The sequence below is a fragment of the Bombina bombina genome, chromosome 3, assembly GCF_027579735.1.
Source record: "Bombina bombina isolate aBomBom1 chromosome 3, aBomBom1.pri, whole genome shotgun sequence".
NCBI classification, from domain to species: domain Eukaryota; kingdom Metazoa; phylum Chordata; class Amphibia; order Anura; family Bombinatoridae; genus Bombina; species Bombina bombina.
Window position 1 is genome coordinate 662,528,363 of NC_069501.1, and position 25,252 is coordinate 662,553,614.

General features: G+C 35.8%; 1 protein-coding gene across 1 annotated transcript in view; it reads right to left on the minus strand.

Annotated features, from left to right (window-relative positions):
• REPS2 (RALBP1 associated Eps domain containing 2) overlaps nucleotides 1-25,252 on the minus strand; it is a 611,369-nt gene that overhangs the window by 67,976 nt on the left and 518,141 nt on the right. Inside the window, exons 15-16 of the mRNA XM_053707397.1 lie at nucleotides 4,867-4,928; nucleotides 3,761-3,835 (exon numbers count right to left, since the gene is read on the minus strand). Coding sequence (XP_053563372.1) covers nucleotides 3,761-3,835; nucleotides 4,867-4,928 — 137 coding nt within the window. The remainder of the gene's footprint in view (nucleotides 1-3,760; nucleotides 3,836-4,866; nucleotides 4,929-25,252) is intronic.

Here is a 25,252-nt window from a genome sequence, read left to right on the forward strand (position 1 = left end):
TATTGAATGATTATAAGATATCAATGACAAGTCGTTATAAATCTACATATGATGGAAACATACCCATTGATAGGGTAGTGTAATATATCGTATATGATATATGTCAAATATCTTTATAAGTCTAACAAAGGAGTAGGAATGCATCATTAAAAAAATGACATAAATGATAGTATACACATTTTTAATATAGTTAAAGTATAGTTAAAATTAGACTAGAGAAATGGATATTAGCGGTTTAATACGGGAAATACACTCTGATGTGAAGAAAATCTGTGGGTTAAACAAGCTGAAGAATAAAAGAGAGTAAGGGACTAAGCTCTCATCTAATAAGTAGGTCAAAAAATGTTACAACCTAAAAATGTATCATTGGATGATAGATGTTAATCTATTCCCATCTTGTTACTATTCAGAGTACTGATGATAGGTCTATATATATATAGCCTTATATAAAGTAACCTTGTGAGATACTAAAAATTGATCTTCATCAGGAGATTGTTGATAACTAGTATGAATATACATGTCATCTGTTACATTAGGGCTATGTCTATATGCATGAAAGGAGTTCAGTGTGTGGAAACATTAATAGATTATAGATGAAGTAGGTGTGAAAGATCTTCTCTGTTATTTAGCCCTCTAGGGTATAAACAGTCTAGGTTGAAAATCCACTTGGATTCAGCTGTCAGTAAATCCCTCTCGTGGTTCCCGCCTCTCCAATGTTTGGTTATTTTACAGATACTCATATACTTAAAAGCTTTCTTATGACCTTGATGGTGATATTTAAAATTTCTATACAATGTGTTTTGGTATTGTTGTTGTTCTTAATTTGGGTCAGGTGTTCTCTTATTCTGTCTTTCAGTTGTCTGGATGTTTGCCCTACATATTGTAATCCACAATAACATTGTATTAGATATACAACCCCCTTATCGTAACATCTAATCAAATTGTGTACTTTGTATTTAGTACCTAATGATGAAAATGAATGTTTTTAGTCCAAATTGTTAAAACCAAATGTAGGAAGGATTAGAGAGCTCAATATATAGATTACTCAAAGTATATCGCTATAGGTATGAAGGGAGGAGTATAAGCCAAACAACAATCAATGTCAGTCTATATATTGATCATAAAACAAAAAATAGCATTGTTATAGAAGAACATGGTAATAAAAGAAAAATAGCGCTATATCAGGTATCTAAAATAATTTATTTTTAGTTATCATATCATAAAAATATAGCATAAAATCAGCAGTATACCGGGTATAACAAGCTTTAATATAAAGGTTAGCCAACCTAAAAAAAAAGTACTTAGAAATATTATTATTAAAAGTATATAAGCTAACACACTTCAGCATTCATACATCTATGATGATCAGCTTGTTGCAACTTATTCATGGAGCCGCATTTACAGGTTCACTTTCTCTTGGATCTTAAAAAGGACTATTTTTGATATTTGAATCTTTTAACCTTTTAAGTGATGACACTTTTTAATCCAAATTGGCAAGCTTTACATGTTGGGCATGGGAAAAAAACCTTTTAACTTTTTTTCCATACAGGTTCGTGACGCCATTGCTCATTTTGGAGTTAGGTATACTTGGTGCTAATATATTTTTTAGATTCCGTGTTTTGCTATATATGGATCTTGGTGCTTCTATTAGTTTTTCACCAATCACATCATAATTTTTAAAAATTGCCCAATGCTTTTTAAAAATGCCCTCTATGATTTGTCTATTCTCACTGTACTCTGTTATAATTGGGACCATGATTTCATCATTGTCCAGAATCTTTATTCTTATCCTTATATTTTAAAAAATATACTCTATTAATTTTACCAATATCTTCAATATTTTTGTTGATAGTTTCATCATATCTTCTTTCTAAGAATCTGTTTTTAAGGACTAACGACTTTTGTTCCCACTTTTTTTTACTACAACTTAGACTTCATTGATTTATATATCCTAATTTATATTAATGGAACATCATTCTGATTACCCAAGGATTGACACAGTCAGTTACCACTTCAGTTACCACTTATGAGAACCACACATCCTAAAGAGTATTAGTGCAGACTCTAACTAAAGGGACAGTCTACACCAAAATATTTATTGTTTTAAAAGATAGATAATCCCTTTATTACCCAGTCCCTAGTTTTGCATAACCAACACAGTTATATTAATACACTTTTTACCTCTGTGATTATCTTGTATCTAAGCCTCTGAGAACTGCCCCTTATTTCAGTTCTTTTGACAGACTTGCATTTTAGCCAATCAGTGCTGGCTCCTAGGAACTCCACGTGCATGAGCACAGTGTTATCTATATGAAACATATGAACTAACACCCTCTAGTGGTGAAAAACTGTCAAAATGCCCGGAGTTAAGAGGCGGACTTCAAGGGCTTAGAAATTAGCATATGAACCTCCTAGATTTAGCTTTCAACTAAGAATACCAAGAGAACAAAGCAAAATTGGTGATAGAAGTACATTGGAAAATTGTTTAAAATGATATGCCCTATCTGAATAATGAAAGTTTTTTTTGGACTAGACTGTCCCTTTAAGATTTAGTACCTATGCAGCCATACAGGAAGTGATGAAAGACTTGTGATGTCACTTCCGGTATGTTGCATTTCACTTGTGTGTCACACACGCGTAATTCTGGCTTGGTCCTGGACAAAACAGGGTGGTATTTTCCATTTTGGTGCTAAACTTGGTCAAATGAGACACAAGTTATAAGGTTTATAAGTTAGTAACATACTAGCTGTTTTCAGTCTTGATAAAGGCCTAGTTTGAAGCCAAAATGCGTTGGCAGATAACAGCTAGATTTTGGTAAGCCCCGATTTGAAATAACTTTGAATATCCTTTTGGCAATGTTATTTGCACTATTCTATATATATTTCCCCACAGGTACACGCTGAATACACCACCTACCTAGGATCAACATATAGACATATAGACTGGTACCATATTTTTATTTTTAATTATTTTAATTAATTTTTTCCCATTTTTTTCCCATTTTTACCTTCCCTCATTTTTCATCTACTTTTTCACTAACCCCGATTTGGAAGTAAAACTCACACCCCTATTGGGTTTATTGGATTTCATCATAGACACTTTTTGGCATTTTCACTACCCTCCTTACTGGATCTACTTTTTCACATACCTTTAGCCTGGGAGTTTTGCCATATTCAAGACTTAATCTTGCTTTCATTATATTTTCATTGCTATAGATGTTTGTTTTATCTTTATTCTGATTTTATGATACACTGTTAGTTTATTGTGTAATACATAGATCTATGTTTTATAATTGTATAAAAAAATTATATATTTGTTTTTATAGTAATTTGTTCCCCACTCATAGATGCTTTTTTGTTAATAGGGTTTTTATGGTTTTTCATTTTAACAGTTCCCTATTTACGATATACAAGCATTAGTAGTATTAATATCCACCGCCTTTATGTGGCGCACCTTTTTCTACTCGTAATCTAGCCCATACTAGTCTGTTTCTACAGAAGTAATTTTATGTTACTTTGTTCATAAAGGACAAGACAACTACAGATGAAATTGAAAATAAGTATAAATTATCAATGCCCTCAATGAACCAGATACTTTAAAACTCTCTGGTCTGACTAAATTATCTAAGAAGTCTCATCAGTACTGTGAGGTCTCTGATAGAGTTTTAGGCCGACAGTACAATATAATTCTAAAAAAAAAAGCGAGAAAGTTTTTGCATGTTTTTTTTTTTTTTTAATTATTATTTTAAAGCCAAAAGTACCTGTTCTTGTGATCTGAAGTCTGCAAATGTTTTCTGCTGTATCATTTGGTCTGTACTGGTAGTATGATGTGGAATCTGTAAAAAAACATATATTTTGGTACATTAGATAAAACCTTCACTACACTAAAAACATATCAGCCCTTTGATAATATCTGTGAGCCTCTCTAAACTTTCTTTACTTAAATAGTTCATATGATAAATTCTCACAATGTAAATTGGTTCACACACAATAATGCTACATAAGGATGAACCTAATTGTTATTTGGTAATTGATACAGAATGATATTAATAAAAACACAACATTGCAAATGTAACTCATGTTCTCACGATATACTGGTATTTATTAAAAAATGTATCAATGTTTAGATTTGTGTGATACCTGCTTACAGAGAAATGGCTAATTATTGCATATATCCTCATGTACTATAATCAACTACATTCAGAGGTTTCTATTTTAAATCTGACCATCTAATCAAGGTCACTGCCAGATGTCAATGCCGTTGCTCTGACATTCCTTGCATGTACATGGGCACGGATTAGCCGTGGCAGCCATCTGTGCATGGTAGCTGTCAGTACTGTCAAATATCCCTTCTGAGTGTCAAAAACCCTATGCCAAAAGCAAACTGTAATACGTTTAAAAATGACCACTTCTAAATGATTTTTATGTGCTGTATTGTGGGAATCTAACGTATTTCACGTACATAATCATTACTAGATGAACTCAAGGCTGGATTGGCCTACCAAGATACCAGGAGATTTCCCGGTGGGCTGCAGCAGCTGGGGCTGAAAAGCTACAACTTAAAGGGGTGATTAATGGATGCAATTGGGTTGTAGGGTACCTATATAACCACAATCTTGCACTTTTTTTTAAATACAAACTAATATAATATAATTCTAATATAAAATATTTAGGGAAGTAGTATCCCAGTAATCCCCTTTGATAAAAATGGGGTGTACGCATTATACTGAGTCAATATAAAATAAGGCTGGTCTTCAAATTTTCCAAGGCTGCTTTTTATTCCCAGTCCGGCCCTGGGAACTGATTGCTAATGTCACATTATCTCTCTGTCACTCTCTGCATTACCAAAACAATAAGTTATCCTTACCTGTGACACACAAGGCCTTGGCGGCAGAGCAGGTGGTGGGGGTATCCATCCAGCACGAGCAGCTATTAAAAACCAAGAATATGTAGAAAAAGAAAAGTTACTTTCAAGAAAGCTTTAGCTATAATGACATGCATATTAGTGCCTCTCACATGGAAAGGAGATGTGCCAGACAAAAAATGCCTTTTACTTCCTAACAAAATGTAAAACATCCATTTAGTACAAAATCATGGTAACGACTTGGCCCATGTTACTTTATTCAATTGGATTTATTTCCACTTACATCTGTGAATGTGTATCACTCGCTGTTCTCCAAAGAGTAACGTTAATTCAACCAATCAGAATTTTTATGATGGCTATTTAATTGGTCTGATTCTCACTAAATTAATTTGTCAATTATGTTTACTAAGAATCTAAGTTGTGGTCAGGGCCGGTGCTAGGATTTTTGCTACACAGGCGAATATATATTTAGCTGCCTTTTCCCACTGCCAAACAAATTACATAACCTGCCTGTGCAGCTTCTTCACTAAATGTAATAGGGATGTGGTAAAACTGATACAGATAAGTATTTTATCTATAGTTATAATTACAAAAAATCCTTGTCCGTTAATCTGATTTAGTATAATAGCTATAATTTTTATCTTACAGTTATTACATTTATAAGCATAAAATAAAAGCAAATCTTGATTATCTATAGGGGGAGCACACATAGTTCCACAGTAAATTGTTAAGTGCACAATGAAGCATGTACCTATATGTGGGCACTAACACAGACAATATAATAGCACACATATAGACTCACACGTAAGAGAGCAAATACTACATACAGTAAGTGCTACCATAATAAAATAGCTCTACATTTACTAATTTGAAGCTACTAGGTGGAAGTTTTTTGTGTGCCTATTGTTCCCAGGCCAGGTGTAAGACTCGTGGGATACTACTCTATCAAACCGAACTCGGCCAGTAGTCTTGTTATCCCGGCGTCGAGCCGGAATGATAGGGAATATCCCAGAGCAGAGAGTATCAGGCAAATGAGGAGAGTGGCACTCACCACAGGCTGGACAGCACAAGGCAAATAGGCAGACAGGATCCGGCAACAGAAAGTCAGGCCAGTAATAAAGGGGTTAACCAGGTAACGAAGTGAGACAGGCAGGGTTCAGCAACATGGAGTCAGTCCAGCAGTTAGGGAATAACCAAGTAGCGTAGTGAGACAGGCAGGGTTCAGTAACAAAGTATCAGTCCAGCAGTTTAGGGGTTAACCAGGTAGAGTAGTAAGACAGGCAAGGTTTAGCAACAAAATATCAGTTCAGCAGACGATCTGTCACTCCCAGGAGCACAAGAAGTAGTAACTATACTTGGGCAGTGACTGATCGTCTGCTGCCCGTTTAAATAGGCAGAGGATTGGCGCCACAGGACCGGCCAGCATCAGGAGCGTGCGGCGATGACGTACGCGCTGCACACATCCAGAGCCGACACAGCCCTAGGCAACGAGCATGGGGAAGACGCCGCGCCCCTAGCAACGGCGCGGCGTGACACCAGGGATAACTACAGAGAATGACACAGGAAAAAAATACCAAACAGCCACTGTGGTAATGACCGGGACACAAATGTACACAAGGACAAGGGTAACTTCACAAGATTTTGGAAAACAGCACACCTGTCTCTTAGTTGAGGGGCACGGAATGTAGGACCTGCCACGTCCAAATTGAAATCCAGTAACAACAAAGGGTATTCCAGCCTCAAAAGTTAAAAAGACCTTTATTGTTTCACATAGGGTCCAGAGAGCAAAACATACAACGTTTCAGGCCTGCTTTAGGCCCTTAGTCATGTATACTTAAAGGGACATGATACCCAAATGTTGAAACATTTGAAAGTGATGCAGCGTAAAAAAGAAAGATCTTTACCTCAAAAGTTCCTCAGTAGCCACATCCCATTGTAAAGGACTTCTAAGCAGCATATCAGTATGTCTGTCCCAGGACAGTTAAGGGAGTGAGCGTACGTTCACACTCATCTTATTTCCCTATTCAGTGTAAGGAAGTTTACAATAAAATCTCATAAGAGTTAAAGGGACACTAAACCCAAAAATTTTCTTTCATGATTCAGAAATAGAATGCAAATTTAAACGACAATCCAATTTACTTCTATTATTTATTTTGCTTCATATTTTAGATATCCTTAGTTGAAGAAAAAGCAATGCACATAAGTGAGCCAATCACATGAGGCTTCTAAGTGCAGCAACCAATCAGCAGCTACTGAGCCTATCTAGATATGCTTTTCAGCAAAGAATATCAAGAAAATAAAGCAAATTAGATAATAGGAGTAAATTAGAAAGTTGTTTAAAATTGCATGCTCTTTCTATATCATGAAAGAAAAAAAATGGGTTTCATGTCCCTTTAAGTGAAATCTCATGAGATCACAGTAAAAGAGTTCATGACCTCAGCACTGCTGATGTTGATTGGCTGCTGTTCATTTCTTCATTTTTATTTTTTGTGAGATAAAATATCTTCCTTTTTTACATAGAGATGCTCAGGTGATATTTTCCTGTCAGCTTTTTACAGTTATGCTGCATCAGTTTCAAGTGATTTAGCATATGAGTATTATGTCCCTTTAATTATACACAGGGTTGTGACTTTTATACCTTCACCTGTTACCTGTTCTCATGTGAGCAGCTTATTACACAATAGTGACATCTTGTGGATGTAAATCATACTGCATCCATTTATTTCTATTGTTTTAGATGGTCTCATGAGAATAGTTAATTGTTACATTTACATTAAAAACACATAAAACCCACATATACAATTAAAAGAGGAGTATTGCACATATTAACAGATTTATCTAAAGTAGAGACAAAAGAGAAACACAAGAAGTTCCAGTCTCTCCTGGTAAATTAAATTTGTTAGATCTTGTACCATTTTAATAGACCTCCTTTGCACAGATTCCAGTTTGTTTATATCCTTCTGGAGATATGGCCTCCAGGACTGCACACAATACTCAAGATGAGGCCTAACTAATGATCTGTAAAGTGGCATAAGAACCTTACTATTTGTGCTGCAAATACCTCTACCAATACATCCAAGCATTCTGTTGGCCTTACTCGCTGCATTACTACATTGTTTACTAAATTTTAAATCATCTCAAGTCCCATTCCTCACTTGTTACAGCCAGTAAAGTGTCATTAAAGGGACAGTCAAGTCCAAAAAAAACTTTCATGATTCACTTTTATCACAAATTTTGCTTTGTTTTCTTGGTATTCTTAGTTGAAAACTAAACCTAGGAGGTTCATATGCTAATTTCTTAGACCTTGAAGGCCGCCTCTAATCTAAATGCATTTTGACCATTTTTTACCACTAGAGGGCATTAGTTCATGTTTTTCATATAGATAACATTGAGCTCCTGCACGTGAATTTACCGAGGAGTGAGCACTGATTGGCTAAAATGCAAGTCTGTCAAAAGAACTGAAATAAGGGGGCAGTCTGGAGAGGCTGAGATACAAGGTAATTAGAGAGGTAAAATATGTATTATTATAACTGTGTTGGTTATGCAAAACTGGGGAATGGGTAATTAAGGGCTTATCTATCTTTTAAAACAACACAAATTCTGGTGTTGACTGTCCCTTTAAGTCTTTAATTGACATTTGATTTTTTTTTTTTTAAATGCATAATTTTGCACTTTTCAGTGCACTTTAGATCCCAGTGATTTGTCCAATCCCAAATGTATCCCCCCCCCCCCCCCCCCCCCCGGAACATCTACTCTATTACAAATTTTTGTATACAGACAAACTTTCCCCTGTAGCCCTTTGCTAATATTACTGATAAATATGCTAAACAAAACCGTCCCCAGAACTGACCCCCCTGAGGAACACCACTAGTAACTGCCCCCCTGCTGAATGTACTCCATTTACTAAGACTGTTAAAATGTCAAAATACTTAGTTAAATAGCTTCACATAACATGCCTTCTGCTTCCATGAACAGTGCTCATCCTCCTTTTTATTTGTAAACCTTGGGAGGGGTAGGGAGGAGACAGCTCTAAAACTTCACATGCAATTTTACTGCAAACCTAGGTCCAATCCTCCCCTTTTCTGCTAACTTGACCTGTGCTAGTGCTGCAGATTCAAGAAGTCAACCTCAAAATGATTTTCAGTACTGAGCAGACCTGACATTAAAATGTTCTTCAGAGTAAGCAGCTTATGGGATGATTCATCACTGTGTCAGACTCTTTCTGAAGCTCTGGGGCGTGTTCTTGTCTCAGTCTGACAGCATTTCTATAAGAGGCCCTGCCTGTTACATTATCATAGTTGGGTATGACAGAGAGCAGTAGGCAGGCACATGATCACAGAGCATTAACGTTTACATTCTCTGCAATCTGGACCACAATTTATAAGGACCCAGTATTGTGTGTGACAGTGACAGTTGGGGATGCCCTAGATTTGGGATGGGAAGCAAGAATAAAAAGATTTTTTCACCAAAGCAGCAAGTTGCCCTATTCTTTTTGACTCCCTGCTGCAGACTTGCTCCTCTCTACCTTCCTGTCACTGGTCACTCCCTGGTGCTGTGTAAGATAATAAAGAACGTGACTGGCCCCAGCCATTGCACTTGCGAGGCGGGGTTGATTAGTAGTACAGGGTGGGGGCTCTCTAGAGTAAAATCATTTTTACAAGAAGCACTGTTTAGAAGGCTATGGGCATTAGGGCATTTAAAAATGAAAATATATACATAACTTTACACAGACAGCTACATAAGCAGCTTCATAAAAACGGGGGGCGGTGCACTGTATAAAGTTAAAATAGATACTTAAATTCAAAATAACTATTGAAGGGATACTAAATGCCTCTTGCTTTTGTGAAGAATTGTACCCAGAGAGGCCAACAAGTAAAATCTGTAACCTAGGTTTTTTACAATGCTGCCATTTTCCTAAACCAGCTGTTTGATTGTCAGCATTTGTAGGTTACAGCATTTTCTTTTTTAGGTTCTCTAGGGATTTAGGGACAGGTACAATGTCTGCACAATAGTAAAAGCTGTTTAACACCCTTTTAAATTACCTAATCAATTTAAGGGTAAAGGAAACCTGTATCGCTCAAAACTGCACAGTAGAGCAGATTTAAGAGCGGGAAGGTCTTTATGGATTCACAGAATAACTTGACTGAAGCTGCTTTCATCCTATTAGCTGATTTGAATTTGAAGAATCAAATCAGCCAATAGGAATGCAAGGGTGCCCCTATATAATAGGGGTACCTTGCATTCAATCTTCAGTGTAGGGGTTAGAGACAGCATGAAGAGGAGCTCCATGTCACGTGGATGAAGATGACCACTGGCGTTGCAGCTGCCAACTAGATGAAGCTAGAAATGGACTGCGGCCTGGATGAAGATTGTAGAAAATGCTCCATCAACAGATGAAGATGTATCGCCGCTGGGATGAGGATGGACTGCCGCCCTTCATCATTGGTGATTACCAATTTGGGGCTTAACGTTATTTATTTTTTATTTTTTGGGGGTATATTTTTTTAAGATTAGGGATTTTTTTTATTTTGTGCAAAAAAAGAGCTGAATGCCCTTTTAAGGGCAATGTCCATCCAAATTCCCTTTTCGGGGCAATGGGTAGATTACAATTTTTTTAGTTAGGTTTTTTCTATTTTGGGGGGGTGGGGGGTTGTAATGTTAGGGAGTAATTGTTGTTTTTTTTAATGTAAAAGAGCTGTTAGCTTTGGGGCAATGCCACGCAAAAGGCCATTTTAAGGGCTATTGGTAGTTTAGTTTTAGATTAGTTTTTTTTTAATTTTTGGGGTTGTTTTTTTATAATTTTGTTTGTTATTTTTTGTAATGGTAATTTTTTTATTTTTTGTAATTTAAGTGTTTATTTTTTTTGTAATGGTAATTTTTTTATTTTTTTTTGTAATTTAAGTGTTTATTTTATTTTGTAATGGTAGTTTTTTTTTATAATTTAGGATTTTTATTTTTTTAAATTTTATTTTAAGTAGTATATTTTTAATTTTATTTATGTATATTTTAATTGGGGTTAAGTTAGTGGGTGTTAGGTTAGGGGGTTTAGTTATTAGTTTAATACTTTGCGTTGTGGGGGGGGGGGCAGTTTAAGGGTTAATAGTTGAATTAGGTACTTTGCGTTGTAGGGAGATGGCGGTTTAGGGATTAATATTTTAATTAGGTACTTTGCGCTGTGGGGGGATGATGGTTTAGGGGTTAATAGGTTTATTTAGTAGTTGCGATGTGGGGGATGGCGGTTTAGAGGTTAATAGGTTTATTTAGGTACTAAGCAAAGTGGGGGGATGGCGGTTTAGGGGTTTTGAATGGCGTTTTGATGTGTCGGCTTATTAATTTATTTCGGTTTCGATTTTTACGTGTGATTTTAACATAAAAAAATTACTCTTTATTTTTTATTTACGCGTGCAATATACTGGTGTAAGTTACTGACGATGCCAGAAATCTGTAGTTGCGCACATTTCTGAACCTCAACAGTTTTTCCAACTTATGCCAGTATATCATATTGCGGCGTGTTATGTGATTCACCTGATGTGCGAGGTGAACTTACGGGCAACATGGGTTTCAGCAGTTGCTCAGAAACTTACGTAACATATGTGATTGCGCCCCAATAGTCTAGTCTATAAAACATTTGTTTAGATTTTCTTTGCATAAATGTTTTGTAGATGATCCATTTGCCGATACAGTTTTTTTTTTTAAATGTATAGTTTTGCTTATTTTTAAATAACATTGCACTGATTTTCAGATTTGACTCGTAACCAAGCCCCAAAGTTTTAAAGTATACTGATGTATACCTACACCAGCTTGCTCCTGTTTGTGTAAAAAGTATTTTTATATATTTTCACATGCAGAGGAAGAGGGGGGGGGGGAGTGTCTGCTGTTTTTTTTGTTGCTATAGAACCACTTTCAATGGGTGTTCTAGCTAACCTTTTCAACAGAGCTAAACTGAGAGCTTTTAATACGTTTTTAAACATTTTTAGACTGGATTTTTATCTCAGTATCTGTGCATCTTATTCTTTATAGTAGTGTCTTTTACATGCAGTTATATGAAATGAGTGTATACTGTCCCTTTTATTACCATAACTATAATTATGCTATTTAAAGCGCATTTGATGAATAAACAACAGTGTATAATACAATTTGTATACACTTGTTTGTCTGCTTTTTTTAAGTCAACTCACAACAAACATCAGGATTGTATTTACTGATATATAAAATTATAATTACTTTTATATGCCCAACCTTTTTCCATATACATATGATACATAAATTCCTTATTAAAATCCTGAAATTTTAACAATGCCTTTAAATGATATTAAGCTCAACACCCCAACACTGAACTTATCTTCTTCCCACCTTTATTCACAATCCGCACTCCTGATATAATTATTCCTATTAAAGAGAAACATTTTGAAATGTAACAATACAGAGAAAAAATTGAACTCACATCACCTATCTCTGCCACTATCATTTTCCTCTAAGATTTTTTTTTTTATAACCAATACTGCTGTATTGAAATTTTTTAGTATAGATGATGATTTTAACAAGCAACAGCAGCTATTTTAAATGACAAAATAACAGTAAAGGAGCTATTTAATATTTAATACGCTGCAGCAGGTAAAAGTATAGGGCTACATTACAAGTGGAATCGCAAACGTTTGTGCACAAGCGATGAGGGGTTTATGGCAGGTGTTTGCGTGCATCAGGGTTACAAGTTTATAATAAACGCGATTGCTTGAGTGCAATTCAAGGTAACGTTCGCTGGGTTAGCGCGCCCTCAGAGCTCTGGTTAACTTTCGCGAAACAGAAAAGTATAACAAAACACATCAAAAATACGTTACAAGTACAGTTACACTCATAATAACACTATCTAATAAAAATATTAAAAAAATATTGCACATAAACGTTATAAGGGCTCAAAGATATGAGGTCTCAGGTGTTAGAAAAAAAGGCAGACAAAGGGCTTTAACATAAAGATACATACGTATACATACACTCTAAAGATGTATACGTATGTATGTTTTATGTGTGTACATATGCATTTATGTATTTATGTGTGTACATATGCATTTATGTATTTATGTGTGTACATATGTATTTATATGTGTATATATGTATTTACAGACACATACTGTATATAGACATATATTTATATAAGTGCATTGGAGCCCTTTGCAGTTAAAGGGACATGATACCCAAATTTTTTCTTTCATGATTCAGATAGAGAATAGAATTTTTAACAACTTTCTAATTTGTTTCATTCTCTTTGTATCATTTAAAAAAAATAGAATATAGTGGGCACCCTTGGTCAAAGGAAACAAATGAGTAATGAAAATAAAATATGACTGTGTAAAAATAGACAGTGATGATACAATCTATTTAATGAAGGGTCAAACAATGTGACAATGCAATTAACAGGTTAGTGAATATAACAAGAATAACAAAGTCCCATATATCAAAAAGCAGGGTATTGGATAAGGAACCCAGGTGTATGTGGTAAATCCAGGTCCAGGCAGCTGCCTGTGGATGGATCAAGGCCAAGATCCAAGATCAGCAATCTGTAGAGAGTATAGAGAAACAGAAGCGCCACATGGCCTAGTATTGTATAAATTTGTGAGAGATGGCGCATAGAATGTTTACACTCACATTTGGTAGAGCACCCCTCTTGGTGCAAATAAAGCAGGCTGGAATCAGTCACCCAGCAGACTGACCTCCGGTGTGACTCGAACTCCAATGAATCAGTAAAAGATATCCCAGAGCATGGTACACCAAATGGCAAGGTGTAAATCAGAATAAATGGTATGACAGCAAGTAGTTAGTGCAAAACTTACTTTATTTAAAACAAGTAAAAATAAGCAACGCGTTTCTCAGTCAACCAGTGACTGTTTCATTCATCAAAATTTTGGAGTATCATGTCCCTTTAAGTAGATGAAAACATGAAAAACATTTATGCAATATTAATTTTTAACTATGTATTTACTGTAAATATTTCACATTTCAATGTTTTACACGTAGCAGAATATGTTGTAAGTAATAGATATTCCTATATATATCTGTATATATCTTCATCTATATATAATCATGTATATATATATATATATATATATATATATATATATATATATATATAATTATATATATATATATATATATATATATATATATATATATATATATATATATATATATATATATATATATATATAGTACCAAAATATCATCAGATACATGTAGAAATATTTATTTATGTGAAGAGCATTGGAATGTGAAATATTCATATTTTCATGTCGGGTTAGTGCACAAGAAAATATGCGATTGGGGTTGAGCGCAAGTAGGGTGTTTTTTCCACTTAATTTTCTCCATTGACTTCTATGGAGGAATACATGAATGGGCACGCAATATTCAAAGTTCAGCTTTTTGTGCTCGACAGGTTAGAGCATGAGTGAAAACAGTTCACTTTCAACTCATAATATGCGCGCAAAAAGCTTACTTCTATCGCAGTTAACGCTTGAGTGGGAGTGTTAAATAACGCTCCACTCATAATCTGGCCCCTAATTGGCAACAAATTAAAGGGCAGAAAAAATTCACTGAACACTGTCCCTTTATAGGTTTAAAAAAAAAAAAAGTTGCATTTTCATCTTCAATATAAGCATTTTTTATGCTTCAAGTAGAAGGTATCACTGGATCATTTATAGCTTTTACTATGCACAGGCGCTGAACATAAGAAGATCCAGGTACCATCATTTAAACAAACACTGTACCTCTAAGAGAACCAACAGTGGCGTGCAAATGAATTATAAGCAAAGTAATATAAGCCCCGCTGACTCACTATTGGATTGTAGCTGCACAAAGCATATACAGTTATGCTCCATACCCGTGTACGGTAAAAAGCTATCAGACAGTGACACAGTAACAGCTTATACTAGAAGCCTTTTCTCTAATACATGTGTATTGCAAAAATGATTTCATTCACAAATGAATTAAAATTATATACACAATGGCTAGTTTTAATTTTGAAAATAATATATATATATATGCAGTCAAATGTATGAAGAGCATGCAATTTTTGATTATCAAATGTACTTTGTTGTCTTGGTATTATTTGTTGAAAAGCATACCGAGGTAGGCTCAGAATCAGCAATGCACTAATGGGAGCTAGGTGGCTACACACATATGCCTTTTATTATTGGTTAACCAGTTTCGTTCTGAGACACAACATATTTATATGAAACACCAGAGGACATTACAGTCTAGCAATCCAACTTTTCCATAAATGAGACTATAATGTAAAAGGGCCTTATAATAAAGCACGTCTTGAGTAATTATTTGCATTAATCATATTCCTTGCACAAATGGAAATAATTCAGCCTACTATAAATGCATGCAGACATAGCTAGTGGGTTCCTCCCTTCACATCTCCTATCTGGGATTAAACTGCAAGTACCTCCTGCACTTCCACAAAGTCCAAGAAAGATACTGTAGCTGTCTTGCCTGTGTGTCTTTTGTGTTTATCAATTTGTATATTAGTGAGATCTTTTTGGTTTGATCATAAAAAATAAATACTTATAATGCACACAGTTGGACTGGAGAATAAGACAGCATGAAAATTAGTTTTAAATTTAAAGGGACAATGTACCGTACCCTCTACCCTTTGTGCCTTGCCACAAGCTGAACTGTACAGTTCGAGCTCAGATGAGAGCAGGTAGGCACATAGAGGTGTAACAGCCCAGTAGTGTGGTTTATTGGTACTCTGCTTTTACTGACATTTTATGTTATACTACATTTTATGTTACACAACAGGATATTATGTGTAATCCACCAGTCTATTTATAAACCCGGTGCGGGGCTACAAGAAACATTGTTAATAGACTCTGTGTTATTATCACAAGGTTTGGTCTCATTTTATACAATAAAGGAAACTACAGTCCATATAATAGAGAAAGCGTTTCCTCAAATTTTAAGGGAAAGCGCCAACTACCCCAATCTATACCTTTCCTATGCCAGTCAATAGCTATTCATTTTTTTTGGCTATATGATTATATTTTAGCCAATTTATCCTTAAGGTGGACATCTACTCACTTTTGTTTTAATGATATTGATTTATGTATATATATTTATATGACTGGTCATATATTAGTATCTGTTTTTAGTCTAATTTGATGCACGTAATTACCTTGTTATAGATTCATTTAGTGTACAAATAAATATTGTATATATATATATAAATGGTTTGTTTTTATATATTCAATTAGGTACACAAACATATATTGTCTGCTTTTATATATTCTCTCAAATATCTATCATATAGTTTTTTTTATATATATCTTCCATGATCTGTTATTTAGTTTTTCCATATCCACCCCTTAGCTCTGCTAGCGCAAATACACACTTTTCTTTTTATTTGTACTTGTCCTGTTTTTTTCTGCTTTATGGGAGCAGAATAGTGTATGTGCAGGGGCTAGATTTGCGCACCATTTTGCATTTTCTCTTTCATGTAATTGGCAAGAGTCCATGAGGTAGTGACGAATGGGATATACAATCCTACCAGGAGGGGCAAAGTTTCCCAAACCTCAAAATGCCTATAAATACACCCCTCACCGCACCCACAATTCAGTTTTACAAACTTTGCCTCCTATGGAGGTGGTGAAGTAAGTTTGTGCTTGATTTTATACGTTGATATGCGCTTCTCAGCATTGTTGAAGCCCGATTCCTCTCAGAGTACAGCGAATGTCAGAGGGACGTGAAGGGAGTATCACCTATTGAATACGATGATTTCTCTAACGGGGGTCTTTTTCATGGGTTCTCTGTTATCGGTCGTAGAGATTCATCTACTACCTCCCTTTTCAGATCGACGATATACTCTCAATTTACCATTACCTCTACTAATAACTGTTTTAGTACTGGTTTGGCTATCTGCTATATGTGGATGGGTGTCTTTCGGTAAGTATGTTTTTATTTCTTAAGACACCTCAGCTATGGTTTGGCACTTTATGCATTTATATAAAGTTCTAAATATATGTATTGTACTTATATTTGCCATGAGTCAGGTTCATGTATTTCCTTCAGCAGACTGTCAGTTTCATATTTGGGGAATTTAAACATTTTAAGAAATGTATTTCTTACCTGGGGTTTAGTCTTTTTTCAATTGACTACTTTCTTGCTATTGCGGGTATTAGGCCCTCGGGTGCGTCAAATGCTAAACTTTATTGCAGCATTCTTGTCGCGAAATTTGTTTTGCCGCGGAAAAAGACGTTTATGATGCAACCTCGTCATTTCCGGCGTCATACGTGACGCCGAGACCTTTCACATGGCGGCGTCATTAGTGACGCGAGTGTGTCATTTCCGGTTATTTTTTTCATTATTTCAATACCCCATTGATGTTTGCCTCTTACTTTTTTCTCTATCAGAGGCCTATGCAAAAGCATTTTTTCCCATTCCTGAAACTGTCATATAAGGAAATAGATAATTTTGCTTTATATGTTGTTTTTTCTCTTACATTGAGCAAGATGTCCCAATCTGATCCTGCCTCAGAAGTTTCTGCTGGAACATTGCTGCCTGACATCGGTTCTACCAAAGCTAAGTGCATTTGTTGTAAAAGTGTAGAAATTATTCCACCAAATGTCATTTGTAATAGTTGTCATGATAAACTTTTACATGCAGATAGTGTTTCCATCAGTAATAGTACATTGCCAGTTGCAGTTCCTTCAACTTCTAATGTACATGATATACCTGTAAATTTTAAAGAATTTGTATCTGATTCTATTCTGAAGGCTTTGTCTGCATTTCCACCTTCTAATAAACGTAAAAGTTCTTTTAAAACTTCTCATTTAGCTGATGAAATTTCAAATGACCAGCAACATAATAATTTATCCTCTTCTGATGAGGATCTATCTGATTCAGAAGATCCTTCCTCAGACATTGACACTGACAAATCTACTTATTTATTTAAAATAGAGTATATGCGTTCTTTATTAAAAGAAGTGTTAATTACTTTGGATATTGAGGTAACCAGTCCTATTGACATTCAGTCTAATAAACGTTTAAATGCTGTTTTTAAACCTCCTGTGGTTTCCTATTCCTGAGGCTATTTCTGATATGATTTCTAGAGAATGGAATAAGCCAGGTACTTCTTTTATTCCTTTTTCAAGGTTTAAAAAATTGTATCCTTTACCAGCAACATCTACAGAGTTTGTACCACTATTCCTATGGAAGATAGTACTTCCTTTAGGATCCTTTAGATAGGAAGCTTGAATCCTATCTAAGGAAGGCCTATTTATATTCAGGTCATCTTCTCAGACCTGCTATTTCTTTGGCTGATGTTGCGGCTGCCTCAACTTTTTGGTTGGAGAATTTAGCGCAACAAGATTTGGATCCTGATATATCTAGCATTACTCGCTTACTGCAACATGCTAATATTTTTATTTGTGATGACATTTTTGATATCAAAATTGATGTTAGATCCATGTCTTTAGCTGTATTAGCTAGAAGAGCTTTGTGGCTTAAATCTTGGAATGCTGATATGAAATCTAAATCTAGATTACTATCTCTTTCTTTCCAAGGTAATAATTTATTTGGTTCTCAGTTGGATTCTATTATTTCAACTCACTGGAGGAAAAGGAGTTTTTCTGCCTCAGGATAAAAAACCTAAGGGTAAATCTAAGGCTTCTAACTGTTTTCGTTCCTTTCGTCAAAATAAGGAACAAAAACTCAATCCTCCTCCCAAGGAATCTGCTTCCAGTTGGAAGCCTTCCTCTAATTGGAATAAATTCAAGCCATTTAGGAAACCAAAGTCTGCCCCTAAGTCCGCATGAAGGTGCGGCCCTCATTCCAGCTCAGCTGGTAGGGGGCAGATTAAGGTTTTTCAAGGATTTTTGGATAAAATCTTTCCAAAATCATTGGATTCAGAGCATTGTCTCTCAGGGGTATCAAATAGGATTCAAAGTAAGAACTCCAGTGAGAAGATTTTTTCTCTCACGCATCCCTGTAAATCCAGTAAAAGCTCAGGCTTTTCTGAAGTGTGTTTCAGATCTGGAGTCTTCAGGGGTAATCATGCCAGTTCCTCCTCAGGAACAAGGTTTGGGGTTTTATTCAAACCTATTCATTGTACCAAAGAAAGAAAATTCATTCAGACCAGTTCTGGATCTAAAAATTTTGAATCGTTATGTAAGAGTACCAACTTTCAAGATGGTGACTATAAGGACTATTCTGCCTTTTGTTCAGCAAGGACATTATATGTCCACAATAGACTTGCAGGATGCATACCTTCATATTCTGATTCATCCGGAACACTATCAGTTTCTGAGATTCTCTTTTCTAGACAAGCATTACCAATTTGTTGCTCTTCCATTTGGCCTAGCAACAGCTCCAAGAATCTTTTCAAAGGTTCTGGGTTCCCTACTATCTGTAATCAGAGAACAGGGTATTGCGGTGTTTCCTTATTTGGACGATATCATGGTACTAGCTCAGTCTTTACATACTGCAGAATCTCACATGAATCAACTCGTGTTGTTTCTTCGGAAACATGGTTGGAGGATCAATTTACCAAAAAGTTTCTTGATTCCTCAGACAAGGGTCACCTTTTTAGGCTTCCAGATAGATTCAGTGTCCATGACTCTGTCTCTAACAGACAAGAGGCATTTAAAATTGGTCGCAGCATGCCGGCACCTTCAGTCTCAGTCATTCCCTTCAGTGGCTATGTGCATGGAAGTTTTAGGTCTCATGACTGCAGCATCGGACGCGATCCCCTTTGCTCGTTTTCACATGAGACCTCTATAGCTTTGCATGCTGAATCAATGGTGCAGGGATTATACAAAGATATCACAATTAATATCCTTGAATCCCAATGTACGACAATCTCTGACATGGTGGATAGATCACCATCGTTTGGTTCAAGGGGCTTCCTTTGTTCGGCCAACCTGGACTGTGATCTCAACAGATGCGAGTCTTTCAGGTTGGGGAGCTGTTTGGGGATCTCTGACAGCACAAGGGGTTTGGAAATCTCAAGAGGCGAGATTACCAATAAATATTTTAGAACTCCGTGCAATTCTCAGGGCTCTTCAGTCTTGGCCTCTGCTAAAGAGAGAACTGTTCATTTGTTTTCAGACAGACAATATCACAACTGTGGCTTATGTCAATCATCAGGGTGGGACTCACAGTCCCCAAACTATGAAAGAAGTATCTCGGATACTTGCTTGGGTGGAATCCAGCTCCTGTCCAATCTCTGCAGTGCATATCCCAGGTGTAGACAATTGGGAGGCGGATTATCTCAGCCGCCAGACTTTACATCCAGGGGAGTGGTCTCTCCATCCAGATGTGTTTTCTCAGATTGTTCAGATGTGGGGTCTTCCAGAGATAGATCTCATGGCCTCTCATCTAAACAAGAAACTTCCCAGATACCTGTCCAGGTCCAGGTGTTTCAGGCGGAAGCAGTGGATGCACTGACACTTCCTTGGTGTTATCATCCTGCTTACATCTTCCCGCCTCTAGTTCTCCTTCCAAGAGTGATCTCCAAAATCATCATGGAACAGTCTTTTGTGTTGCTGGTGGCTCCAGCATGGCCACACAGGTTTTGGTATGCGGATCTGGTTCGGATGTCCAGTTGCCCGCCTTGAACACTTCTGTTAGGGCCGGGCCTACTATCTCAAGGTCAGTTTTTTCCATCAGGATCTCAAATCATTAAATTTGAAGGTATGGAAATTGAACGCTTCTAAGTCATAGAGGTTTCTCTGACTCAGTGATTAATACTATGTTACAAGCTCGTAAATCTGTCTCTAGAAAGATTTATTATAGAGTTTGGAATACTTACATTTCATGGTGTTCTTCTCATAAATTCTCCTGGCATTCTTTTAGAATTCCTAGAATTTTACAGTTCCTTCAGGATGGTTTAGATAAGGGTTTGTCTGCAAGTTCCTTGAAAGGTCAAATCTCCGCTCTTTCTGTTTTATTTCACAGAAAGATTGCTATACTTTCTGATATTCACTGTTTTGTACAAGCTTTAGTTCGTATTAAGCCTGTCATTAAATCAATTTCTCCTCCTTGGAGTCTTAATTTGCTTCTGAAGGCTTTACAGTCTCCTCCATTTGAGCCTATGCATTCTTTGGACATTAAACTACTTTCTTGGAAAGTGTTGTTACTTTTGGCTATCTCTTCTGCTAGAAGAGTTTCTGAGCTATCTGCTCTTTCTTGTGAGTCTCCTTTTCTGATTTTTCATCAGGATAAGGCAGTTTTGCTGACTTCTTTTCAATTTTTACCTAAGGTTGTGAATTCTAACAACATTAGTAGAGAAATTGTTGTCCCTTCCTTATGTCCTAATCTTAAGAATTCTTTGGAAAGATCCTTACATTCTTTGGATGTGGTAAGAGCTTTGAAATATTATGTGGAAGCTACTAAAGATTTCAGGAAGACTTCCAGTCTATTTGTTTTATTTTTTGGTCCTAGGAAAGGTCAGAAGGCTTCTGCTATTTCCTTGGCTTCTTGGTTGAAACTTTTGATTCATCAAGCTTATTTGGAGTCGGGTCAGGCCCCCTCCTCAGAGAATTACAGCTCATTCTACTAGATCGGTCTCCACTTCGTGGGCTTTTTAGAATGAAGCTTCAGTTGATCAGATTTGCAAAGCGGCAACTTGGTCCTCTTTGCATACATTTACTAAATTCTACCGTTTTTATGTATTTGCTTCTTCAGAAGCAGTTTTTGGTAGAAAAGTTCTTCAGGCAGCTATTTCAGTATGATTCTTCTGCTTTTTGATTTAAGTTTTTTTTCTTTCAAAAATGGAAATAAACTTATTTTTTTGGGTTGTGGATTAATTTTTTCAGCGGAATATGGCTGTTTTTATTTTTATTCCCTCCCTCTCTAGTGACTCTTGAGTGGAAGATCCACATCTTGGGTATTGATATCCCATATGTCACTAGCTCATGGACTCTTGCCAATTACATGAAAGAAAACATAATTTATGTAGGAACTTACCTGATAAATTAATTTCTTTCATATTGGCAAGAGTCCATGAGGCCCAGCCTTTTTATGGTGGTTATGATTTTTTGTATAAAGCACAATTATTTCCAAATTTCCTTTGTTGATGCTTTCTACTCCTTTCTTTATCCCCCCACTGCTTGGCTATTCTTTAAACTGAATTGTGGGTGTGGTGAGGGGTGTATTTATAGGCATTTTGAGGTTTGGGAAACTTTGCCCCTCCTGGTAGGATTGTATATCCCATATGTCACTAGCTCATGGACTCTTGCCAATATGAAAGAAATTAATTTATCAGGTAAGTTCCTACATAAATTATGTTTTTTTACAACACACTAACATAAACCCCTAGTCTAAACACCCCTAATTTGCAACTCCCCGTCATCGCCAACGCTAAGTAAAGATATCAACCCCTAATCTACCGCTCCCCAACACTAATAAAAGTAATTAACCCCTAATCCGCCACTCCCCGACACTAAATATAATTATTAACCCCTATTCCACCTCTCCCCGACATCTCTGACACCTAAATAAACCTATTAACGCCTAAACCGCCAGCCCCCACATCGCAAAACACTAAATTAAATGATTAACCCCTTAACATAACACCCCCTAACTTTAAATTAAAATTACAATATAACTAACTTAAAATAAATAAAAACGTACCTGTGAAATAAAAAAAACTAAGTTTAAATTATAAATTAACCTAACATAACTAATAAATTCTAATAAAATTAAAAATACTACCAATTAAAAAATCTAAATTGCAAATTTAAAAAAACCTAACACTACGAAAAAAAAAAAAATACATAAAATTACAAAAAATAATAAACACTAAATTACGAAAAATAAAAAACTCTAAGATTACAAAAAATAATAAACGAAATTATCAAAAATAAAAACAATTACCTAATTTGATTTGATTTGAACAGCCAATAGGATTTCAGTATCTCTCATCCTATTGTCTGTTTTGAATAGCCAATAGGATTTCAGAAGCTCTCATCCTACTGGCTGATTTGAATTTGAAGAATCAAATCAGCAAATAGGAATGCAAGGAACACCATTTTGAAACGGCTACCTTGAATTCAACTTCAGTGTACGGCGGTGACCATATGAAGAGGACCCTCCATGCAGGATGTCATCGCCGGTCCAGGATAGCTCTGCTCCGTGCCACTGGGATGAAGATAGAAGATGCCCCCGCAATGGATGAAGATGTCGCCGTCTGGATAAAGACTTCTCGCCGACTGGATGGAGACTTCTCGCCACCTGGGTGGAGATTGTTGTCCGGACTTCAGGAACAATGAGTAGATATTCTGGGGTTAGTGTTAGGTATCTCTTTTTTTCAGATTAGGGCTTTGGGCAAAGTGTAAAAGCTGAATGCCCTTTTAAAGACAGTGAATAAGAGCTGAATGCCCTTTTAAGGGCAATACCCATACAAATGCCCCTTTAGGGGCAATGGGTAGCTTAGTTGTTTTTTTTTAGAGTTAGGTTTTTTATTTTGGGGGGTTGGTTGGATGGTGTGTTTTACTGTTGGGGGGACTTTGTATTTTTCTCCAGGTAAAAGAGCTGTTTAACTTAGGGAAATGCCCTACAAAAGGCCCTTTTAAGGGCTATTGGTACTTTATTTTAGGTTAGGGGGTATTTTTATTTTTGGGGGGCTTTTTATTTTTATAGGGCTATTATATTAGGTGTAATTGTTTTTATTTTTGATCATTTAGTTTATTATTTTTTGTAATCTTAGTGTTTTTTATTTTTCATAATTTTAGTGTTTATTATTTTTTGTAATCTTAGATTTTTTAATTTTTTCCGTAGGATTATTTTTTTTAAATTTGTAATTTAAGTTTTCAATTTTTTCGTAGTGTTATTTTTTTTTAAAAATTTGTAATTTAGGTTTTTTTATTTGGTATTTTTTTAAATTTTTATTACAATAGTAATGTTATCTTAATTTATAGTTTAATGTTAGGTTTATTTTTATTTCACAGGTACATTTTTAATAATTTAAATAAAGTTATATTGTAATTTTAATTTAAAGTTAGGGGGTCTTAGGTTTAGGGGCTAATAGTTTTATTTAGTTTTTTGCAATGTGAGGGGCGGTGGTTTAGGGGTTAATAGGTTTAGTAGTTACGATGTGGGGGGCTGGCGGTTTAAGGGTTAATAGGTTTATTTAGTGGCAGTGATATCGGGGAGCGGCGGTTTAGGGGTTAATATATTTAAATAGTGTTGGCGATGTGGGTGGGTGGAAGATTAGGGGTTAATAACTTTAATAGTCGCGATGTGGGTGGGCGGCATATTAGGGGTTTATAGGTTTAATATAGTGTTTGTGATGCAGGAGGGTGGCAGTTTAGGGCTTAATAGGTAGTTTATGGGTGTTAGTGGCCTTTGTAACATTTTAGTTATGAGTTTTGTGAAACATTTTTGTTACACAAAATCCATAACTACTGGTCTCAGATGGCGGTGTGGATCATGTTGGTATAGGCTGTAACACAAGCTTTTTAGCCTGAACGCAAAACCTGTAATACGGGCGCTATGAAAATTCTGCTCTCAAACTTAATTTTTTTGAGTGGGGAATGGACGTTTCCTTACAGGATAAATTTCTTGTGGTATAGCTATACCTCCACAACTGGTAATATGCCGTCCTGGCCATTCCAGCGTAATGGCAAATTTTTCAGCATTAAAAGCCGTACCGGAAAACTCATAATCTAGCCGACATTGAGGGGAAAACTAATTTAACAAACATACACCTAGATTATGAGTTTTGAGCGCTATTGAGAAATTAACGAAAGCAACAAAAGTTACGTTATTTAATTTCCTATAGCGCTCATATTATTATTATTATTAACCCCTTATCTGCCGCTCCCGATATTGCCGCTACTTAAATCAAATTATTAACTCCTAATCTGCCGCTCCCGATATCGCCGCCACTATACTACATTTATTAACCTCAAAATCACCAGCCCCCCACATCACAACAAGCTAAATTAAACTATATTAACCCCTAAACCTAACCCTAACCCTAACATAACCCTAAAGTAACCCTAAACCTAACACTTAACACCCCCTAACTTTAACATAATAAGAATATAGCTAAATTAAATTTACAATTATTAACTAAATAAACCTATTAATCCCTAAACTGCCAGTCCCCCACATCGCAACAAGCTAAATTAAATTATATTAACCCCTAAACCTAACCCTAACGTAACCCTAAAACCTAACCCTAATGTAACCCTAAATCTAACCCTAACCCCCTAACTTTAAAATAATTAAATTAGATCTAGATTAAATTTACAATTATTAACTAAATAATACCTATTTAAAACTAAATACTTACATGTGAAATAAAACCTAAGCTAGCTACAATATAACTAATAGTTCTATTGTAGCTAGCTTAGGTTTTATTTTTATTTCATGGGAGGAAGTTTGTATTTAT